Below are 21874 nucleotides of genomic sequence, written 5' to 3' on the forward strand. Positions count from 1 at the left end.
ACCACTGACAATCCCAAAGACATACAATCATAATTCTGAGGAAACCTTTTGCTCAGAATAAACATGTTCAATGAACATTTCTACGGGGATGACATGACATCTATGTTCTCCAGGAAAAAGGCTTTAAATTATGTAAGTTATTTGATCTTAGGGGTCTGATAAGCTCGGAGCTTCGGGAGACAATTGCTTGGTTCAAGAAGCTCATAAATTTTTCTACTAGTAGGTTGAAGGGTTTTTAAAATAGTTAAAAACTTTTCTTTCAAGATTTAAATTTTTTATCTCCAATCCTTAAACAAACAGCAACACTATATGCTCCAATGAGACTAGTAATTTATGCAAGGTTAAATAGCAAGATAGATAAAAAGGAAGTATTTGCTGCCAGACTGTCAACAGAGTGTATAATAAGCATCTCAAAAACAGCTTATAAAAGAAAAAAGGGAAGGATACGGCACTAGACCATTAAAGTCCAAATCAGTGGTACTGAACTCCGTTTCGAGATCCTTCAGCCAGGAAGTGCAATGGGAGGCTGGGGGCCAGCCATCCTGTGATTTCGCACACCCTTCCGGTACAGCTTATACAGCTTTCGTGTACAGCTTATAGTGTTAAATTGAAACTTTTAGGAAAGATTGAGGGGTAAAGGGCCAAGTGAACGCTGAATTGGGGCATGGGGAAAAAGATGGAACCGAATATAAGGATATTCTATTAACCCAGGTTATCAAAATATCATATCTGTGGTATCTCAGAAACAAAATGAACAGTTGAAGGGATCCCGTTGAAACTTTGAAGTGATATTGGACAAAGCGGGAGGGGGTTCAAGTAGACTTAATGTTTTGATTTGAGAAGATCAGTGGGAACTAATGAAGGACAACAAATTTCTGAACAATAATGTGGTTAAATTTATTCTTAGTACGGAATATTAAATGTTTTATACTGATCTGCTTTAGAATTTCAGGCCAAGAAGGAGCCTTAACTAAAATTTCAGACCCAAAGGAAAATCAATAATCAAACAAATCTGGTTGCATTTATTCTTGATGTCTTGATTGTAATTTTTTTTAGCAAACAAACAGGGCTCTTTTTAATAAAAGAGCCCAAAATATATTTACTTAAACAAGAAAGCAGTTACAACAAAACAGAACAAAATAAAGATTTATAAGAATCTTATCGATTAATATTAGTCTATTGTCAAATTATTAACAGAATGGGGGTTTGGATGGCTTCAGCCTAGTCAAAGGAAAAAATGATGCAGATTTTCAATCCTTCTGAATGATATTACTCCTTCTCTTCCATCTAAAATTCCATAGCAGTTATTTTTAACAATTTTCTTTAAAATTTATAAAAAAAATTTCTTAAATATCAATAGCAAGCCATAATCTTAATTCTCACCCCAAAAAAGCCTTATTCCTGTCTGTAGTAATTTTTCTTAGTTTCAAGTTTCACTTAATTATTCATTTTAATTTCTACCCGATTTAGGATTTATTCATTTATCTATATTAGCATCCGATATGTTGCTGTTCGATGCAACTATTTATTTTAATATAACCTCGTTTAGGTTACATTCATTTATTGATAGTAATTTCTGGTCGTTTTAAGTCTGAAATATTATACGGCTTTGTTTTTGCTCGTCTTAGGTTTAAAGATGAATTTTTACTTTTTTTTTGAAAGCTACTTCTTCAACTTTTTTTCAATTAATTGATGTTCATTTTGACTGTCAAAGTTTTATTATTGATTAATAACTTAAACATTTTTTCCTTCTTACAGCTTTTCTGGTTTAGAAAAAAAATTCGGATTCTAATTTAAATTCTTATGCTCCATAAGGTATGTATGACGCTGCATGATGGTGATCTGAGTCTTTAATACTATTTAACATCATCATTGCATTAATTTCGTTCAATATGCAATCAAGTTCAATAAATTTTCGTTTGACCCTAGACGGTTGCCTGACAAAGACAACCTTGGGCAATCTGTCATCGTTCATCGACAAAATTTCCAAGCCATCTCAACCTTTATTTCACTATAACCCTAGAAATCAGAATTGATCCACATGCATGATTTGTTCTTCCTTGTTCAGATAATGTTTTGGTTTATTTGATTTTTATAGCACGGAAATCAGGCAGATATCAAACAGTTTGTGGTAACGATCCGTAAGTAAGGAGCGACTCGGCTCAATAGTAACAGAAACTTTAAAAAATTGAATTTTAATATAAATAGATACATCAAAACAATCAGCTCATTATGTTGATTCCAAATATATAAGGTTCATCACGTTTACTGTTACTCACCAAAAGTTACAAGCCTGAGAAAATTTGCCTGGTTTTTGAAATAAGGGGGAAATACCATCTAAAATTCAAGGAATCTTAATGAAAACACGCCATCATATTCAGCGTACCAGAGAACCCTACTGTAAAAGTTTCAAGCTCCTATCCCCAAAAATATGGAATTTTGCCAGAAGACAGATCACAGATTCGTGTTTATTTCTTGTTCTTTTTTTTTTCTTCTTCCAGGGGTGATAGTATTGGAATTATGGACATAGAAGATCGGGAGTGGGTGCATTCGAACGGAACTTAAGAGTTCCATCGCTCTTTTTAAGTGACCAAAAAGACTGGAGGGCAACTGGGCCCTGTCCCACGCCTATTTTTTCCCCAAAGTTATCTCATCAAAATTTTTAGATAGTCATTTTATTCAGTATAGTTAAAAGATCCAATAATTATGTCTTTAGATGTAAAATGACCCCCTCCCCACAGTCCGTGGGGAGAGGCCTTTAAGTTAAGAAATTTGCCCATTGTTTATGTATAGCATTTGTTATTAAAAAGTGTACAGCCATTTTTCAGAGGGGGGGGTGTGCTTGGGTGGATTTCTATAGAGAGAATCTTTCTTGGGGAGGAAAATTTCTGGAGGGTGAATTTTCCAGGGGAAATATTACACTGGGGATATTTGACAGAATTGCTATACGAAATTCTTTTTAATTGTCTTACATTCTCTTTACTAAATTTTTCATGTGGATATGTCCCGGGGAATTATCCTGGGCTATTTTTCGTGTGTTTTTTTATTTTCTGGAAAATAAGGGGGCATTTCTGGAGTGATCGAGAAAACGATTAGAGATTAAATTCTTATTCAAATGAAAGAATGCAAAGGAGAATTTTTCAGGGTGAATCGTCACACAAGCAATTTTATAGGGAGGGGAGATTCTCAGCGAGGATGGAACTGTCCGTAGGGAATTTGACGGTGGGGGTGCACTTTACGTTGGATGAAACTTCCACGGAGTAGTGTTCCGTAAGGATTACCTTTCAGAGAGGGTGAGCCAGACTTACCGGCATAATTTGAAAAAGGAACAGAAACTATTCCATATATGAAGGGTTAACCCCTTCTCAATACCTTGCTCTATGCGTTAAATTTTGACTGTTTGTCCCAATTTCATAAGAGCGGCTACAGAAACGTGGGGGCCGTTTAATTAGAATAGGAAGCTTTGTTAAAAGTGCTAATAGTTTTAGCGTAAAGAGCAAGATATTGAGGATGGGGCAACCCTTCATATACGGAATAAATCTGCGAAAAATAATATGCAAATTTCGTTTAAATTTTGCATGTACTATGAGCCAAATTCGAAACTGCATTAGTTGAAAAATGTTCAAAAATTAAGTAAAAAAAACAAGTTAATTTATCTGAAAATAAGGAGCCACATTAAAACTTAAAATAAACAGAAATTACTCCGTATATGAAAGGGGCTGCCCCTTCCTCGACACTTCGCTGTTTACGCTAAAGTTTGACTCTTTGTCACAACTCTACTTTTAAAACAATAAAACAATAAAAACTCAGGTATCGCAGGAAGGCTACACCCTTTTGACAACCTGGAATAATATGGGCTATTTTGATTTAGTTCAAAATGTCACTCAATATTCTCATAAAATTTAAACTCAATACCCTTAGCCGCTTCTAAGATATCGTAGATACATACTTTTGGCAGCCTGAATGCACATGGCATCTTTGAACAGCCCTCTCAACATTCCCTAAAAGCTTCGATTTACGTTCAAATATTCCTTACATGTAGCAGATAGACCCTTTGAGAAGCCTGGGGGTAAATAGTATCTTTTGATTTAATTGAACATAGCCTTCAACATTCTCTGAAAGTTTCAACTTAATGCCTTAACCGTTTCTGAGATATTGCAGATCTTCCCTTTCGATAACGTGAATTAGTTAAAATTTATTAAGTTTTAAAATATAGGTTGCGCTATGCTTCTCTTAAAAACTTGCCAGAGTGCAATGTTTTTTTTTTATCGAAATGGTACCCTTTCAGCAGTTCTTTATGTTACCAGTAGGTAGTTTGCCGATCACATGTGCTTTAGCGCAATTAAGAATAGATGGTAACATTGTTTTCTATTCAAATTTTAAGTTTTCCAAATCTAAATGAGTGCACTTTACAAAACCTCTTGAGCATTAGCAGACCGTAAGCCAAGTCGTCTTTGGTTAAAATCAAAGCCATTTTTTTATTTACTGATCATGAGCTAGCTAATACAGAGCAGCTGTTAGAATAAAAGCAGTAAATGAAGGCAAACCTTAGCTAACGCATTGTCCAGCATCTCTTCAGCCATAATAAGTGTGTCTTGCAGTTTCAGGTTCAGCTGGGCGACACAAGTAAAGTGACTGAAAGGTTGTAAAACTTTTTGACATTCAGCAAGGAGATGGATCGCTTCAGCAAAGTCACCTTTTGAAATCTGTGTTTGAATATGCAATTCTGTTTCTTGCTGTAACACAACACAAACTTTATAAACATTTTTCTCCAATATTTATTCTTAAAAAAACAGAAAATAATGTCAATAGCTTATAAATTATGCTAAATTATGTTATACTAAAATATGAAAGATGTCAGTTTTTGACCATTTGAGTTTTGACCTTTGTTTGATAATCACGAAGAATATTTGGAGCTATAGCAAAGTCTGCAGCTATAATCTACGTCTGAATATGCAGTTCTATTTCTTGCTGTAAAACAAACATAATAAATAAATATTTTGTTCAAATTATTATTCTTTAAATAATAAAACTTAATGTGTATAGCTTGTAAAAAGGTTAAGTTTTCAAAGAGCTTGAGTCTTGGCAATTAATTCTTGAAGGAATACAAAGCAATAATCCAATGTTTTGTCCCCAATATTTTATTAAAAAAAAAAAAAATGTATAAAGTTTGTAAAGAGGTTAAGTTCAGAAACATGTTGAGTTTTGACATTTGATTTTTACTGAAATATTAATACATTAAATAAATATCTCGTTTAAATTATCACGTTCTTTAAAAGACGAAAATATTGCACAAACCTGACAAAATATTTTTGGCAATAAATTCTTGAAGGAATACATATTTTAGTTTTTAACAAAAATATAGCATACCACATGGGAAATATCAATAACTTTCCCCAAATATATTTCTTTTAAACAGGCATAAATATCTGAATAGAGGTTTATTTTGCAAGGAGGTTGAGTCTTAAAGAAAACTAAGCGATCTGAAAGATTTTCTTTGGCCTATTTCGCAAGGGATAAGGGAACGGTTTAATTAAAAAAACTACTGATATCGAGATGAAAACTTTGTTTCGATGATTTTATTTGATAGGAGAAGCCCGAAAATCTTAGCTCAGTGAACAGTAGGTCAGGTCAGAACAAGGTAGGTCAGACTCATTATTAGGTTGTGTTTGAGGACCCGTTTTTAAAGTTCTCTGGAATATAGACACATCCAAGAGGAGTGCTGGAGACGCAACCAAGAGCTACGGGGAGTAGGTTTGCCACCTACTCCCCGGAGAGTCATCATAACCGCCTTGAAAATATTTCAGTCAGTCAGCTTATGTTATGCTAGATGGTAATCTTTAACACGAAATAGTTAAGTATTCAGAAAAATATTTTTTTTTCCATGACCTTTGCGTTATTTATGAAAATTTTCCAAGAATTTTTCAACAATTGTTTATATAACGTGTATATTTATATATTTAAGTATCCAAGATATCCTACGGCAATAATAATTTCGATGGCAAAAAGTTGCAATGTCACCTTGGAATGAGAAAAAAAAGTATGTGGTGATTTCGGGGAAATGTTGTGAGCTGCAAAAGCTAGCAAGCTTTAGCAAAAGTAATTACTAATTTCAAAAATCATTAATACCTTTTTTATCAGGGAAAAGGAAATGTGTCCCACATACAATAACGATAATAACAGTGCTTTAGTTACCTAACAATGCCAATACACAGGCAACCAAGGGTCTACCCCCCCCCCCCCTCCCAGTTCTTTAGGAGATCCGAAATACGCAAAACGATAAAAATTTGTCACGATCCAATTTGTATTTATTCTGGAAAATACAAATTTTTTTTCTTTCAATCTTTGGCCACAGTGGGACATGCACAGAGCAAGGGCCACTACCGTTATAAGACTTTTTCTCTCTCCTCTAGAAAATTTACAAAATTTTAGCATAAAAATTCATTCTTCCAAAATTAATATCGGATTCTAAATACTTAATTGTAGAACAATTATTCTCTTGACAATTGTAGTGAAAAATAAGACAATTGCCAGAGAAATATGCAATGGGGCATAAGATAAACTTAACTCCCCCCCCCCAACCCCTCCCTGAAGAACCCATCAGTTTTTCTTATGGAAATTACCATTTTTTTGATTACTTCAAGTGATTGTAACAAGGACATCAGTTGTTTCTTTTTCCTGTATTTATAGACAAGTTCAAGCCCGGCAGCGGCAATGGATTTTTTCGCACTTGCAGTTTGCAACCGACTACTTGTACAGAAACCAAGAGCGCTGTCTAACTCATCTTGAAGCTCCACCATCCTAAAAGAAATAATTAAAGATCATCACAATCCATTGACTGATACATCGGGTTAAGTTCGAAAAGAAAAGCAAGTCAGTATTTTGAAATCTACACGAAAAAACTCGAACATCAGTTTAAATATCATAACAAAACACTGAATCAATTCTAATTGGATATGAAAGTGATAATTTTAGGAGACTGTGATAATAACTGGGTAATCTAAACCATATTGAATATCCGAAAGGGTAATTTTCTTAGTTGCTGGATATTTGCTATTTGGATTTAGCAAATTCCAAACTATCTGTATTGGTTAAACTTGGCCACGGCGAACCTTAATAGCTTGAATTTTACCTGTCAAACAGTTCGTGATAACAAACTGCAAGTAAGGAGCGATTCGGCTCAATAGTAACCAAAACTCTAGAAAACGGAATTTTAATATCATTAGATACACCAAAAGAATCAGCTTGTCAGGCTTATTCCAAATATATAAGATTCATCAAGTTTAGTGCTACCCATCAAAAGTTACGAGGCTGAGAAAATTTGCCTGATTTTTGAAATAAGGAGGAAACATACCCTAAAATTAAAGAATTCTTAACGAAAATCACACCATCAGATTCAGCGTACCAGAGAATCCTACTGTTGAAGTTCAAAGCTCCTATCTGCAAAAATGTGGAATTTTACTATTTTTGCCAGAGGACGGATCACGAATGCGTGTTTATTTAGTGTTTTTTTTTGCCAGGGGTGATTGTATTGAAATAATGACCCTAGAAGATCGGGAGGAGAGGATGCCTTCGAACAGAAATTAAAAGTTCTAGCGCACTTTTTATGTGACCAAAAAAATGGAGGGCAACTGGGCCCCCTCCCACGCTCATTTTTTCTCAAAATTATTTGATCAAAATTTTGACATAGCCATTTTGTTCATTATAATTGAAAAATCAAATAATTATTTATTTAAGTGTAAATGACCCCCACAGTCCGTGGGGAGAGGCCTCCAAGTTATGAAATTCCACCATTGTTTACGTATAGCCTAGTACTTGTTATTGGGAAATGTACAGCCATTTTTTTGAGGAGGGGTGCTTGGGGTGAATTTCTATAGGAATAATCCTCCTTCGGAGAGAGAAATTTCGGGGGGGGGGGGGGTGAATATTCCAGAGGAAATGTTACACTGGGGGATTTGACAGAATTACTATAAGAAATTCTTTTCAGTTGTCTTGCATTCTCTTTCCCAAATTTTCCATATGAGGATGTTCAGGGGATTTACCCAGGGGCCTTTTATCCCCGTGTTTTGATTTCCGGGAAATAGTTTCAACGGAAGGGAGCATTTCTGAAGTGATCGAGAAACCGATTAGAGATTAAAGTCTTATTGAAATGAAAGAATGATAAGGAGAATTTTTCAGGCTGAATCGTTCGCAAGGCTGAATCAATCGGCTGAATCGGATTCTTAGCGAGGATGGAGCTGCTTGGAGGGGATTTGACGGGGGAGGGTGCCTTACGTTGATGAAATTTCCGCCGAGGAGTTTCCCGTGAGGGGGAGAAGTATATTTCATAGAGGGTGAGCCAGATTTACCGGCATTATTTGAAAAACGAATAGAAATTATTCCATATATGAAGGGTTGCCCTCTCCTCAATACCATGCTCTTTACGCTAAACTTTGACTGTTTGTTCCAATTTTTAATAGCGTCTACTGAGACACGGGGCCCGTTTAGTTAGAATTGGAAGCTTTTTTTTAAAAGTGCTAACACATTTAGCGTAAAGAGCAAGGTATTGAGAAGAGGGCAACCCAATATATACGGAATAAATCTGCCAAAATTAATATGCAAATTGTGTTTTAATTTTCCATGTACGGTGAGCCAAATTCAAACCTGCATTAGTTGGAAAACGTTCCGAAATTAAAATATAAAGAAAACAAGTTTTTTTTAAGTCAAAGTAAGGAGCGACATTAAACTTATAACGAACAGAAATTATTCCGTTATGTCCGGAATTCAGTTTTCTCTGCTTGGATTCAGTCAGCTTTGTCAGTTTTATGCTTGGCTTGATGGTAAAAGTTAAATTTATGCTAGGTTAAATTAGGTTATAAATCTCAGAAATGGGTTAAACACCGAACCTAACCTGTCACCATGACACCTTGCGTAAAACTGACAAAGCCAACTAAATCCAAGGAGAAAAAAAGAATTTCTGACATCCACCGGTGAATGTCGAGATTCTACAGTTTCAGTCTCACGGTAACATATACATCATAATTAAACAATTATAAAGAAAATAAAACACAAGACAAACACAGAAAATACTTTGAAGGTTTTAGGTTTAATTGTTCTGTTTCCTTTCAGCTTGGACAGAAAACGATCTTAAATGATATCAAAGCAATGAGCATTTAATTAAGTAAATCAGCATTTCAGATTTTAGATACGTTACAGCAATTTTCCTTCATTTCTTAAACTTTACCAGCTTTAGATTAAACCTTGACACTACTAGATGGTGATCTTTACTTTTAACATCAATAACAGCACTCCTATATACCCTAGTATCTTGTATTGATCCTGCCCGTCTTCGGTTTACTATAACTACTATCCGTCTAGGACTGAACTGGCATTTTTGCCGGACCTTCCTGTCTGAAAGAAGCGGCATGTGAAAGAAGGCGAAAATCACGCACAATAGTGTGAATAAACTACCTGCTGAGCCGCTGACAGTTAAAGCAAAGGAAATTGAAGAGCTAGAGATCTTTAGATATCTTGGGAGTCTAGTGAGCACCGATGGAAGCTCTGATCATGAAATTGCCACACGTATCGCGTGCGTGGGAAGAGCCTTTGATAAGTTAAGAAACGTTTGGAGAAGTGTCACTTTTTCTTTGAAGCTGAAATTGAGGCTCCTCAATAGTAATGTCCTGTCAGTACTAATGTATGGTTCTGAAAGCTGGGCGCTGACAAAATAGCTAGAGAAAGAGAAGTTTTGAAAATAACTGTCTTAGACCGATTCTCGGAATCAACTGGACGGGCAAAATTACTAACTTATTCATTAGAGAGAGAAGACTAAACAACCACTCGTTATTGACAAAGTTATAAGCAGTCGGTGGCGGTATTGCGGACATTTGGTTATAATGGGCAGCAATCGCCTGCCTTATGATGTTTGGTGTTGGGCTCATCCAGGAGTTCGACGGCGTGCACGACACAAGGCTACACTTGGAAGATGTCTACAAGAAGACGCAGGGAGGGAGGAATTAGCAACAGTACTTTAAAGGATTAATGAATAATAAGGCTGCAGGTGCTGATAGGGTGGTAAATGAGTTTCTTAAATATGGTGGCTCTGAGGTTAGAAATAAGTTACTGAAGATTATGAATATGATTTTCGAAAAAGGGAGAGTACCTAACGATTTTAGGAAAACCTTAATTAAACCACTTTACAAGGAAGGTGATAAGAGTGAGTGTGGTAATTACAAAGGCATTAACCTGGTCTCTGTGGGCAGGAAATTACTTGGTAATATTATACTTTTTAGACTGAGAGATGCCGTAGATAAAGGTTTAAGAGATATACAGCGCGTTTTTGGGAAAGGTGGTGGTTATGTTGACCAAATTTTCACTTTTAGGCCAATAATTGAGAAATGCTTGAGTCGTCAAACCTCTTTGGTCTCTATTTTTGTAAATTATGAGAAACCTTTTTATTATGTTGATAGAAGGGCTTTATCAAAGGTTTTATCCTTGTATGGTATACAAGACAAATACATTAAAGTGATTAGTGCTATGTACCAGAATAGCACTGCTGCGGTTAAGGTAAGAAATGAGGTTAGCAGCTGGTTTAGTATTAAATCAGGAGTTAAGCAAGGTTGTGGTCTATGCCCCTTTGTATGGATTATTTTGATGGACTTTGTTTTAAGGAGCACAGGAAAGGCAATGGGAGACCACGGAATCAAATGGGGAGGAAAAAGTCTCCTGGATTTGGATTATGCTGATGATTTGAGAATCCTATATGAAAGTGTGAGCAAAATGAATGAAGTTTTAGAGGTTTAGAGGTAGTATTATTAGTAAAGATGGTGGGAGCAGTGAAGATGTTAAATAGAGAATAGCCAAGGCTCAGGGTGTTTTTTCACAGTTAAAAAAAAGTCTGGAAGAATAGGAAGATAAGTCTGCAAACCAAGATTAGAATATAAGAAGCTATGGTGATGACAGTGGTCAAATACGGCTGTGAAGCATGGACGCTCCGAAAAGCGGATGAAGATTTTCTAGATGTTTACCAGAGAAATTGGTTAAGGATCGTTCTGGGTACCCGGCTGACTGACCGTATTTCAAACAATAGGCTATACGAAACATGTGGTTTAATACCGCTCTCTAGGGCTATAATGAAAGAAAGGTTGAGGTGGCTAGGGCACGTTGTGCGGATGAAGGATGATAGATTGCCGAAGATTGTCCTTTTCGGCCAACCATCTAGGGCTAAGAGGAAGACAAGTTGTCCTTGTTTGGTACGGGAGGATGTCATAAAGACATATAAGGAAAAAATGGGACACTTGAGGGCAGACATAAAAAGGAATGATGTTAATAGGGCAGGATGGAGGAGGATTATACGTAGCTTTGTTCCACTGTGGTGACCCAGCGCTGTGATGATTTGTAATTATAAGCGGTAGTAGTCTCCTATTTGGTTGTGATAAACTTCCTGTTCTTGCTCAAGGCTAGAAAAGTTCAAAATTAAAATATTAAATATAATATCTGGTTTGACACGTTGACACACTGATGCAGACAGAATATATGAGCAGCATAAAATTTGAAAAACTTGTCATTTTCCAACATTTTCATTTTAATATTCGAAAATTTCATATTTACCCCCTTGTCTTTTATTCCCCCAGTCCAACTTTGTTATTGCTAGAAAAAAAAAATCAAACTGTTAGAAAGATAGGGTGGGTGCCAAGAAACATTAGCTATTGGAGATGTATTTGAGAAGTTGCGCAGATCAAACGAAAAAGAACTGAAGAAACACTGAAAGTATTTTTGCTTCACCTTGAAACTAACAATAAACAGAAAGGCTGCTGTAAAACCGCACTTATTTGACTCTAATGAAAGGATACCAGAGGCAACACTGGTATAGCCATGGGCGTAGGAAGGGGGGGGGGAGCTGCCCCCCCTAGACCTTCAAATTTAAAATAGATATGGCTGAAAAAGCAGTTGTTAAAAGGCCCTCCATCACACTATCGCCTGCCCCCCCCCCCTAGACAATATGCTGCCTACCCCCATGACTATAACGCTGCCAATAGTAAAGGCCATGCGGCTCCAATGTTTTATTATTTATTTATTGTTTTTCCCAGAGGCACTTCATATGGAAGGATTCGTCGTATAAACTTCAAAAGGGGCTCATTCGATTGGAAATCGAGAGTTCTAGTGCCCTTTTTCAGGATCAAAAGTGATTGGAAGGCAACTAACACTACTTCCACGCCCACCATTTCCCCAAACACATCCAATCAAAATTTTGTGATGGCAATTTTGTTCAACGTAGTTGAAAATTCTGGAAATTAGGTCTTTGATGATGACAACGCCCCCAGAGCCCTCAGGACAAGGGTTGTAAATTATGCCCTGGGGGAGAATAAGGTTTTTATAGAAAGCATTGTCGTAGAAACTTCAAAAAGGGCTCATTCGATTGGAAATGTAAATGGCTAGTGTCCTTTTTCATAGTCGAAATCGATTGGAAGGCAATTAACACCCCTTCCACGCCCGCCATTTCCCCAAACAGATCCAATCAAAATATTGAGATTGCCATTTTGTTCAACGTAGTTGAAAGTTCTGGAAATTATATCTTTTAGCAGCACACTCCCCCCCCCAGTCTTCAAGGCAAGGGTTATAAGTCACACCATGGAGACTTATATGGTTCTTATGGAAGAAATGCTCGTATAAACTTCAGAGAGGGCTCATTTGATTGGAAACTGAAAGTTCTAGTTCACCTTTTAAGCGTCAAAAGATATCGGAGGGTAACCAGCCCCCCCCCCTCCACGCCCTTTTTCACAAATGCATCCGTTAAAAATTTTGAGATAGCTATTTTATTAAAAATAGTTCAAAGTCTTTTTAAGTGTCAAAAGATATTGGAGGGCACCTAGCCCCCCCCCCCCTCCCCGCCCTTTTTTCTCAAACCCATCTGATAAGAACTTTGAGATAGCCATTTTTTAAAAATAGTCCAAAGACCATATAACAAAAACTCTGGGGTCGATACAGCCCCCAAGGGCGCAAGGGCAGGCATTATTAGTTGTGTCCTGTGGGTATATATAGTTCTTATGGAAGGAATACTCATAAAAACTTCAGAGAGGGCTCATTTGATTGGAAATTGAAAGTTCTAGTTCAGTTTTTGAGATTAAAAAGAGATTGGGGGGCAAAAAGCCCCCCCCCCCCATCCTTTTTTACCAAAAGCATCCGATAAAAATTTTGAGATAGCCATAAAGTATAAAAGTGTTCAAAAGTCACATAACAAAACTCAGGTGTCGACACAACCCCCCAGGGCCTGGGGGCAGGCGTTGTAAGTTATGCCCTGGGGCATGTGTGGTTCTTATGAAAGGGATGCTCGTACAAACTTCAGAGAGGGCCCACTTGATTGGAAATTCAAAAGTTTGAGCTTGCTTTTTAATAGTCAAAAGAGATCCAAGGGCAAATAGCCCCTCCACGCCTTCTTTTTCCAAACCCATCTGAGATAGACATTTTGAGATAGACGTTTTGTTAAAAAAAAGTTCAAAAGTCGGATAAGAAAAATTCCGGTGTCAATACAGCCCCCCAGGGCCCGGAGCAAGGCGACTTAAGTTATGCCTTACTTCTAAGTAAGGCGTTCTAAGGTATGTATGTTTCTTATGAAAGGGATGCTCGTATAAACTTCATAGAGGGCTCATTTGAATGGAAATTGAAAGTTCTAGTTCACTTTTTAAGAGTCGAGAGATTTAAGGGCAACTAGCCCCCCCCCCACTCCTTTTTTTCCCAAACCCATCCGCTAGAAATTTTGAAATAGCCAGTTTTTTGAAAATTGTTAAAAATTAGCCAACAAAAACTCTGGTATCAACACAACCCCCAGGGCCCGGGGGTAGGCGCTGTAAGTGCTGTCCTGGGGGCGTATATGGTTCTTATAAAAGGGATGTTTGTAAAAACTTCAGAGATGGCTCATTTGATTGGAAATTGAAAGTTATAGTTCAGTTTTTAAGAGTCAAAAGAGATCAGAGGGCAACTATCCCCCCCTACACCCCTTTTCTCCCAAATGCATCAGATAAAAAATTTATGATAGCCATTTTGTTAAAAATAATTCAAAGGTCAGATAAAACTGAATATTAATGGTACCCGTCGGAGAATTGAGTGAGAAAGAGGTGTGTCGTCTTTTTTGTTTAAAAGATGTGAGGATATTAAGTTGAAAGGAAATAGTGCGTGACAAGCCTGGATGACCAGGCTTCTGGAAAATCGTAAATATTTATTTAATAAAGTGATTTCTCTATACAAAAAAAAAACAATTGTGTCATTGGCGCTTTACTGAAAACTATATGCGTCTTGAACAGTCTTGGAAAGTATAAACAAGATCAAATTGAATATTTGATGCATAATGATATTAATTGTTGAAACATCCATCAGTTCAAGAATTTATTTCCCAGTAATTTTATTAGTATTTTCAATTCTGTAAGAACTGAAAAAGGAAATATTTGTAATATAATTCGTTTTCAGTTAAGCGCTATGACGCAGTAGGCTTTTGGTTTTTATTTACAGTTAAGGAAGGGGGCAGTATCCAAACTCTTGTTTGTAGTGAAACTATGTTTGTCTAGAACAACTTTAGAAAGAGCTAATAAATTAAACTGAATATTTGATGTATATTGATATTAATTGCCTTAAGCTCATCAGTTCAAAATTTTACTATAATCTTAATGTTTATTTTCAACATTAAGTACAAAAGAAAATATTTGTCATAAAATTGGTTTTCAGTAAAGCGCCAATTACGCAGTAGGTTTTCCACTTTCACAATGAGAGAAGGAGGTGATACCCAAACTCTTGCTTGTAGTGATTTTTGTTCTTTTCAAGCTTGATTTGCATATTCAATTTAAGTTTCACTCGTTTTAAGATTTATTTATTAATTTACATTAATATCTATTCTATGTTCGTTTGCAATTATTGTTTATTTAATTTCTGTTCGTTTTAAGTTTCATTTATACTTCAAAAGCAAAATATTTTTTTTCGTTATAAGTTTGATTTTAATATTCAATCAAAGCATTACTCGCTTTAAGATCTACTTATTCATTTATATTGTTACTTATTGTATGTTTTTTGCTATGATTGTTTATTTAATTTCTGTTCGTTTTGGGTTTCATTTATTTTTTAATAGTAATTTCTGGTCGTGTTGAGTTTGAATTATAACAGGTATTTGTCTCTGTTGAGCTTAAGTTTAAAATTGCCTTTACTTTTCTTTGAAAAACTTATTTTTCGGAAAGTTTTTTTTTAATTAATAAAAACAAAAGTTGATATTACCTATTAAATTCCTTGTTGTAGTCCGCTTGTCTTTCTAGTACAACTGAAAATACCCTCTTTGATATAACAGTCAGCTGGTTCAATAATTTCTGCTTTTCTACTTGAATCAACTCCTTTAATCGAATGTCCCCAAGCTCCTACAAGAAAATGTCAATAAGAATATTTTATATTAAGATAAAACCCTTGCACCAAGGAATAATAAGTAAATTCTCTAAATTGGAATACATTTTTTTTTTCAACCTGAATTTGTTCCAAATCTTCTTTGGACCTCCTCTTTACTGAGGGGATATGCCTATTGCCCTTAAGAAACCACACTCTTAGTATCAGATACCTTTTATCTGGTCTAAATTGTTAAGTAATTTACTCTTAGATGTATCCATCGACATAAAGCCTTATCAGGTAAATAAGATTAAAATTGAACTTCTGTTCTAAACTAGATTTATCCATGTTACAGTATTTCAGTTTTGTAGGATTGCCAAAACCAGATTTCTCGACCCTCTCAAATAAATTCTGCCTGACTTTCTAAATCTGTAGGTAAATCACGAGCACCAAGACCGTCTTTCCATAAAAAAAGACATTCCCACTTTTACTATCAATGATTCAATCTGAAATGGTCAGAGAGTTTTTAAACAATTCTTTTACATCTCTTCGTATTCAGTTTCAGAAAGTCTGTTTTCGTTTAACTTAATTAACTTCAACCAAAATCTAAGCACTGAAATAGACTCACGTAGCTTTAAATAAAACGGGCCCATTTCACCATTTAGAATTTGCGAGTGAGTTGTCTGATGCAGCCCAAACATTCTTTTTATAATACTGGGCTTTTATTCCCTACTTATATGTCTAGTTGGAAACCTACTTAGCTATATAGAAACTGCGTCTTTAAATCACAGTGTGGAGTAAATCAAGATAAACATAGTGTGACAAGAAAGATCAAAACAGCACCCTCCATTTGGCCTTATTTGTGAGGCAGCTATCCATACTACAGCAGAATGCATAAACTAACCTGTCGTAAATGGGAAGAAGAGATGGTTCCAAAAAATTGGGGAGACTCTATCATCCTCCCGGTCTTCAAAAAAAGGCAAAAGACAAAATGCAGAAATTACCGCGGGATCCCTCTCATCTGCATTGCTGTCAAAATATTTACCATAGTGCTAGATAATCGTTTTCATATCCAGCGCAACGTGAAGACAAGGCCTAATCAAGCGGGATTCCGCCAAGGCATGGGAACAACGACCAACTATTCGTCTTAAAAGCAACCCTTGAACAGAGGGTAAAACACTAGAAACCGACAGTTTCTCTATTCATAGATTTTATTACAGCTTTTGATTTTCTTCTAAGGGATGGAATATGGAAGGCCATGACAGAGGATGGAGTGCCAGGAAAAATTGTCAGACTTATCTAAGCAAATTACCGGCATACGTGAGCCCAAATTCAGATCGGTGGGGAGCTCTCCTCGATGTTCCGAATTGATTTTGGTGTACGACAGGGATGTATATTGTCTCCCGTCTTGTTTGATTTCGTAACCGATTGGATTATGATCAGAGCAATGACGACCTTTTCGGGCGTTGAAGTAAGTCCCAAATTCGTGATCACCAATCTGGACTACGCCGATATTTGGACTAGGATATTTTCTTATTAGCATAATCTCGTTCAGATGCCCAATTCATGCTTTCGAGGGTAGCTGAAGAATCCTCTCTGGTCGGCCTGAAAATAAGCTCTTCGAAGACAAAAGTCATGGTGTCTGGTATATCATCTCAAGACCCCCAATTTTACTAGAACAGTCGCCCATAGTCGAGATACCTAAATAAGTACCTAGGGTCGCTGGTAGACCCAATAGGAGGATGCACATCAGAAATTCAGTCAAGAATTGCTTCCACAACTGGAGTCTTCACCCAGCTAAATCACTCTCTTTGGGACCAGAAAAAGGCCAATGTTTGATGCAATGATAAACTCCGCAAAATCTGCCACCAGCATTTTGATTTGTCCAATACAATTAAACAGAGAAGAGTTCGATAGTTCGGCCATACACTTCGCTACCCACAACATACCTTCGTCAATAAAGCCCTCAGATGTAAACCTTTTCTAGGATGGAAAAAGCGACATCGGGGACAGAAGAAAATAAGGCTCGCCTGCATCAAGGCTGACCTAGACCTAATTGGTGGCTTCAAGAAGTATGGACGAAGATGGGAAGACGGGTTCTGGCTCAAATTGATGGAGCCACTCGCGAACGACCCAGAATTTTGGCATACTACGATGATGAAGCTACTGGACGCCAGGGAGAGCTGAGATGGTTGAGTCCTGCTACAAGTACAAGTAAGTAGAAGTATTCTTACTACGCGGAAACTACCACGGAAATAGTGAATCGGAGTAGGTCTAATTTTAGACATATTAATCACGTGGCGGGGGAACTACACGGAAGTGTTATCCTACATTTTTCGGAAGCAGAACTTAATTTATCATGGCAGCTAAAGAGATTTTTCTGTGCTATTTGATACAAGTGGATGATAAAACCGTTTTGTTTCTATTTCCTTAAAGAAAATTCACTACTCATCATAAATATAAGCAGTCATATACGCACGGTGGGAGCCTGACCCCTTCAGACCCGTTCTTTCTCTTTTAAAGTCACGAGATATTTCCTGTGGTTTCTTATAGTTTTTGATCAAATTTGCCTATTACTTTTGCTCTTTCTTAACAATTTGTCCCTGTTTATAATTTGGACTCTTCCAAAACCAATTCTTGTGTAAGTGTCTTACTACAAGGTTGAGCTTCTGCCTGTACATCCTTGTATGTTTTTATGTATTTTTAAGTTTTTCTTTGTATCCGCCCCCCCCCCCCCCGAAAAATTCCTTTTGTATTTCAAACCCAATCCTTTAGGTTTTTCGACAGTCAAAGAACCTTTTATTCTTCTAAAATTTTTTGAAAATGCTAATACCTTTTGAAAATATTTTTTATTTTGAAAATAAAAAAGATTTTTTGAAAATAAAAGGTAGCATATACAATACTGGAATGTTTGGCACAAAATAAAACTTTTTTGCGGCAAGAAAAATACTCAGATCCCCTTGAAGTTCTAATTATGCGCAAGTCAATCCTTGTAGTGTGAAAAAGGACTGGAAGTAAATTGTGATTTAGTGTTATTTATGTGCTGGGAGCTGTTCCTTGGAGATATAATAAAGAATTTGGTTTATAAACTTTATTATTATCTATAAAATCCTACGTAGTTATTGATGGGATCCGACTTCACCTTGATCGGCATTGCAAATTCATCAAAATACAACGTTATGTCACTTGTATCATTGCACTTTTTTTAAAGCTATTGATGTTATTTTGATACAGCAGCAAATTTAATTTTCCACCTCTCTGTAATTTGGATAAATTAGCCGGGAAGATTATTTTCTCTAGTTCATATAATTTGAAATTTCCTTTCTCGAAATTCATGTTTCATTCGAATTTATTCATGTTCATTAATATACTCAAACTTAATGTACTTAAAGCAGTACATTCGCCGAAAAAGCAGCTATCCATTTTCTTGGAATACATCCAGAAAACTACTCATTTCATATAAAAATTGCAAAAGAATTTTCCAAGAAACGGAAAGGTGAAAACCCTGTAGAGAATGAAGAAGAATTTACTTGTGCGACAAAGACTATGTTCTTTTTTTTTTCTTTTTTTTGCTGCTAGGGTATGGTAGATCACTTGACTACAGTGAAGTCAACTACAGTTGATGAATAGTTACTTGGACTGCTAATATTTCTTGATAAAGCATTAGAAAAATTGAAAAAAAAACTTTATCCAAATATTTTACAAAGTCAACTATAGTTCAGTTACAGGTTCAAGCGATCAAAATCAACACATGCAAACTTATAGCAGAGTATTAGGTTTTAGCTATAAAAAGACTTAGACGCTCACTTAAGTAGAGAGCCCTACTAACTAAATATTTAAGGCCAATATGCTCAATAAACGCAGGATAACTTACAATTATTTCTAAATGACATAAGAATGATCAAAACAGCGAGATAGGCTACATGCTCACAAATCTTTCGACTTTACTTTTTTTGAGCAAAAATCACTGTTTTTTGGTCTTGATTTTGCTTGCTGGAGACGTTGGCAGTTGGCAACCCTGTTCTAGTGAGTCCTTCCTTGAAGAGGTGTTTCATTCAAGTCGAGTAAATGTTTCGGAAGCATAAACATCAACAACAAGATGAACAGTAGAGAATTCTTTTCGCAAGATAGTGAAAATTCTATATTTAAATGAATATTTCGACCCTATGTCCAAGGGCCGTCCTCAGCAAAACATAAATATATAAAAGAAGAGGAAATTACAATAAAATGAAATTTTTTTAAAACAGTCCCAGCATCCTTAGCATCCTCAGCATCCCAGAACCTTACTTCAGCAAAGTTCAACCTGCACTCCATATTTGCACAAATGTGGAAAAAATATATTTGAATGAATTATTCATTCAAATAAAGAATTCCACTGTCTTGCAAAAAGAATTCCCTATCGTTCTTCTTGTTGTTGATGTTTATGATGGAAAGGCAGAGTGGTCTTCGTCGCTATTTACGTTTCGGAAGCATTGGTCTTCCAATCTCTTTTTATAATTGCTTTGGTTTTTGCCCCTCTTTATGCACAGCAGCCAGGCCAAATCCTCTTTTATTGCGCTTCTTTGCCATGTTTCACAAACAAAGTGTTTTCGCAAACTAAATAGGCCAAGCTTTTTTTTGCATTTCTTTCCTATGTTTCAAAATCTTTGACCCAAATTTATTATGACAAAGTACTACTATTTGCATAATATACTGAAACATTTGCTTGCAGCCTCAGATGAAACCCTGGGCTTCTATTACCTCGAGGATTATTATAACTTAATTTATACACCACCTAAGCCGCGTTTTCAGGCTCAGCGGGTTCAAACACGGGTTGTTCTTGTCTAGTGCATCAAGTGTTTTCACGAAGCGGGTTCTCGAGGAAAACACAGGGTTGAAACTTCGAACTCGCTTAAACTAGACGAAAAACTAGAAATTTGAAACTAGACGAGGAAAACCCGATGAGCCTGAAAACACGGTTCTATTGGATATATTCAACCGTACAAGGGATTCAACAAAAACTGATGGTGACAAATTTCAGTGGCAAAAAATTTGGTTGATGAAGATGTTTTTAGAGGGAATTAGAAAAAAAAACTTAAAAGCCAAATTCTTATTTTCCAAACCCTCGACAAGTCTACGTTAATATTGTTAAACTTACATTTGCACTTTTCTTACACAAACTGAAATGATATTTGAATAAATAGATTAATTTAAAAAGCCAAATACAAAAAAAAAAAATAGTTTATAGTATTTGATTTCCACAATAGACAGGAGTCACAAACAAGGCATTTATACCTCGGTTGTCGTCACACAAATCAAAAATATTCCGCATGGATTAGACAGTCGGTTGTTTTGCTATTACCTGTCCTCGTAAGAATAAACACAAGTCTACAAATGAAAATTTTGTCGATGATAAATTTTCTGATTTGATTGTTTACATAAATAAAACAGTATCTAGGTTAGTTGCTACCAGGCTACAGTCTCAGGAAGTTCAGGTTTGGCAAATTGAGAAGGCCGCCTCGCCGTTCCGGGGGCTAGATGTAGAGTTAAGGAAAACTGGTGCAAAGACCTTTGTCCAAAAATGGGATTAAGTCCCATTTAAATTTTGGATATTTTGAAAAGCAGGTGTTAATTAGATAAAAAAAAAAAAAATATTGAAAGGTTCTTCCGGGTAGATATGAGGCATCGTGGACATTTTCTTGGAATAATCAATTCTAGAATTTGCCGGTTTCCGTTTTGATGATCTATTTTTGCCTTGTTTGTTGTGTTTCACCCTGGCCCAATAGTGCTTTTGTGTAAATAAATCTATCTATCTATCTGTTTATCTTGCAATAAATTAAATTTATAATAAATTTGCAATTTATAATTAAATTAACAACAGATGTTAGTCTTTTCTAGCTAGTTCTGCGTCTTATCTTTCAAAGATCAGAGATCAGAGCCAAAGGTTCTACTTGATTAGCCTAAAATTCAGTACCTTAGGTTATTCTAACATGAATCAGGGAGTTCTTACTAGATTTTGTATATCAAAATTTACTATTGGTTGACTTTGATGTAACATTCGCTACACCGATTTTTTGGTATCTTAATCTACTCATGTTAGCTTTAAGCTGTTAAAATGAATAGACATATTTTATTATATATTTGTAGCATGGGTCTGTTTATTACAGGTAAATGCACATACAATAGTATGGGAGACTTTATGTATTTATCCACCCCCTTTCCCCCTGAGTAAATACATACCAGTAGATTCGAAAACTGATATGAAAGGCCTTAAATTTGTTCAAAAAAAAAACATATAAGTTAACTCGTAAAAAATAGTTTCAATCTTACAAACCTAAATACAGACTAAGTTGTTTTTACTTTCCATTTATATTTTTATTTTACCTTTAAATTGGATTACAAAAAAGACCCAATTTCACCAAAAGGCTATAGTATGTACAAAAATACATTTTAAAACTACTCATATCCGACACACTAACCTAGTCTAACTGTTTTATTATCAACAAGAAACAGTTTGGAAGAAAAAAACAAACTGCTGAATTTCAGATAGTTTCAAATT

The 21874-nt window shown here is 35.8% G+C and overlaps 1 protein-coding gene across 4 annotated transcripts in view; it reads right to left on the reverse strand.

Annotated features, from left to right (window-relative positions):
* The window catches only part of Vps50 (vacuolar protein sorting 50), a 105706-nt gene that overhangs the window by 74355 nt on the left and 9477 nt on the right, over window positions 1-21874 (reverse strand). For 3 of the 4 annotated variants that reach the window (XM_089088235.1, XM_089088244.1, XM_089088253.1), the window contains exons 4-6: window positions 15238-15374; window positions 6624-6801; window positions 4548-4736 (exon numbers count right to left, since the gene is read on the reverse strand). In XM_089088235.1, coding sequence (XP_088944361.1) covers window positions 4548-4736; window positions 6624-6801; window positions 15238-15374 — 504 coding nt within the window. The remainder of the gene's footprint in view (window positions 1-4547; window positions 4737-6623; window positions 6802-15237; window positions 15375-21874) is intronic. The other variant, XM_089088262.1, reaches the window with a different exon arrangement.

Source organism: Artemia sp. Qi Xiang Cuo, chromosome 1, assembly GCF_049724085.1.
Source record: "Artemia sp. Qi Xiang Cuo chromosome 1, ASM4972408v1, whole genome shotgun sequence".
NCBI classification, from domain to species: domain Eukaryota; kingdom Metazoa; phylum Arthropoda; class Branchiopoda; order Anostraca; family Artemiidae; genus Artemia; species Artemia sp. Qi Xiang Cuo.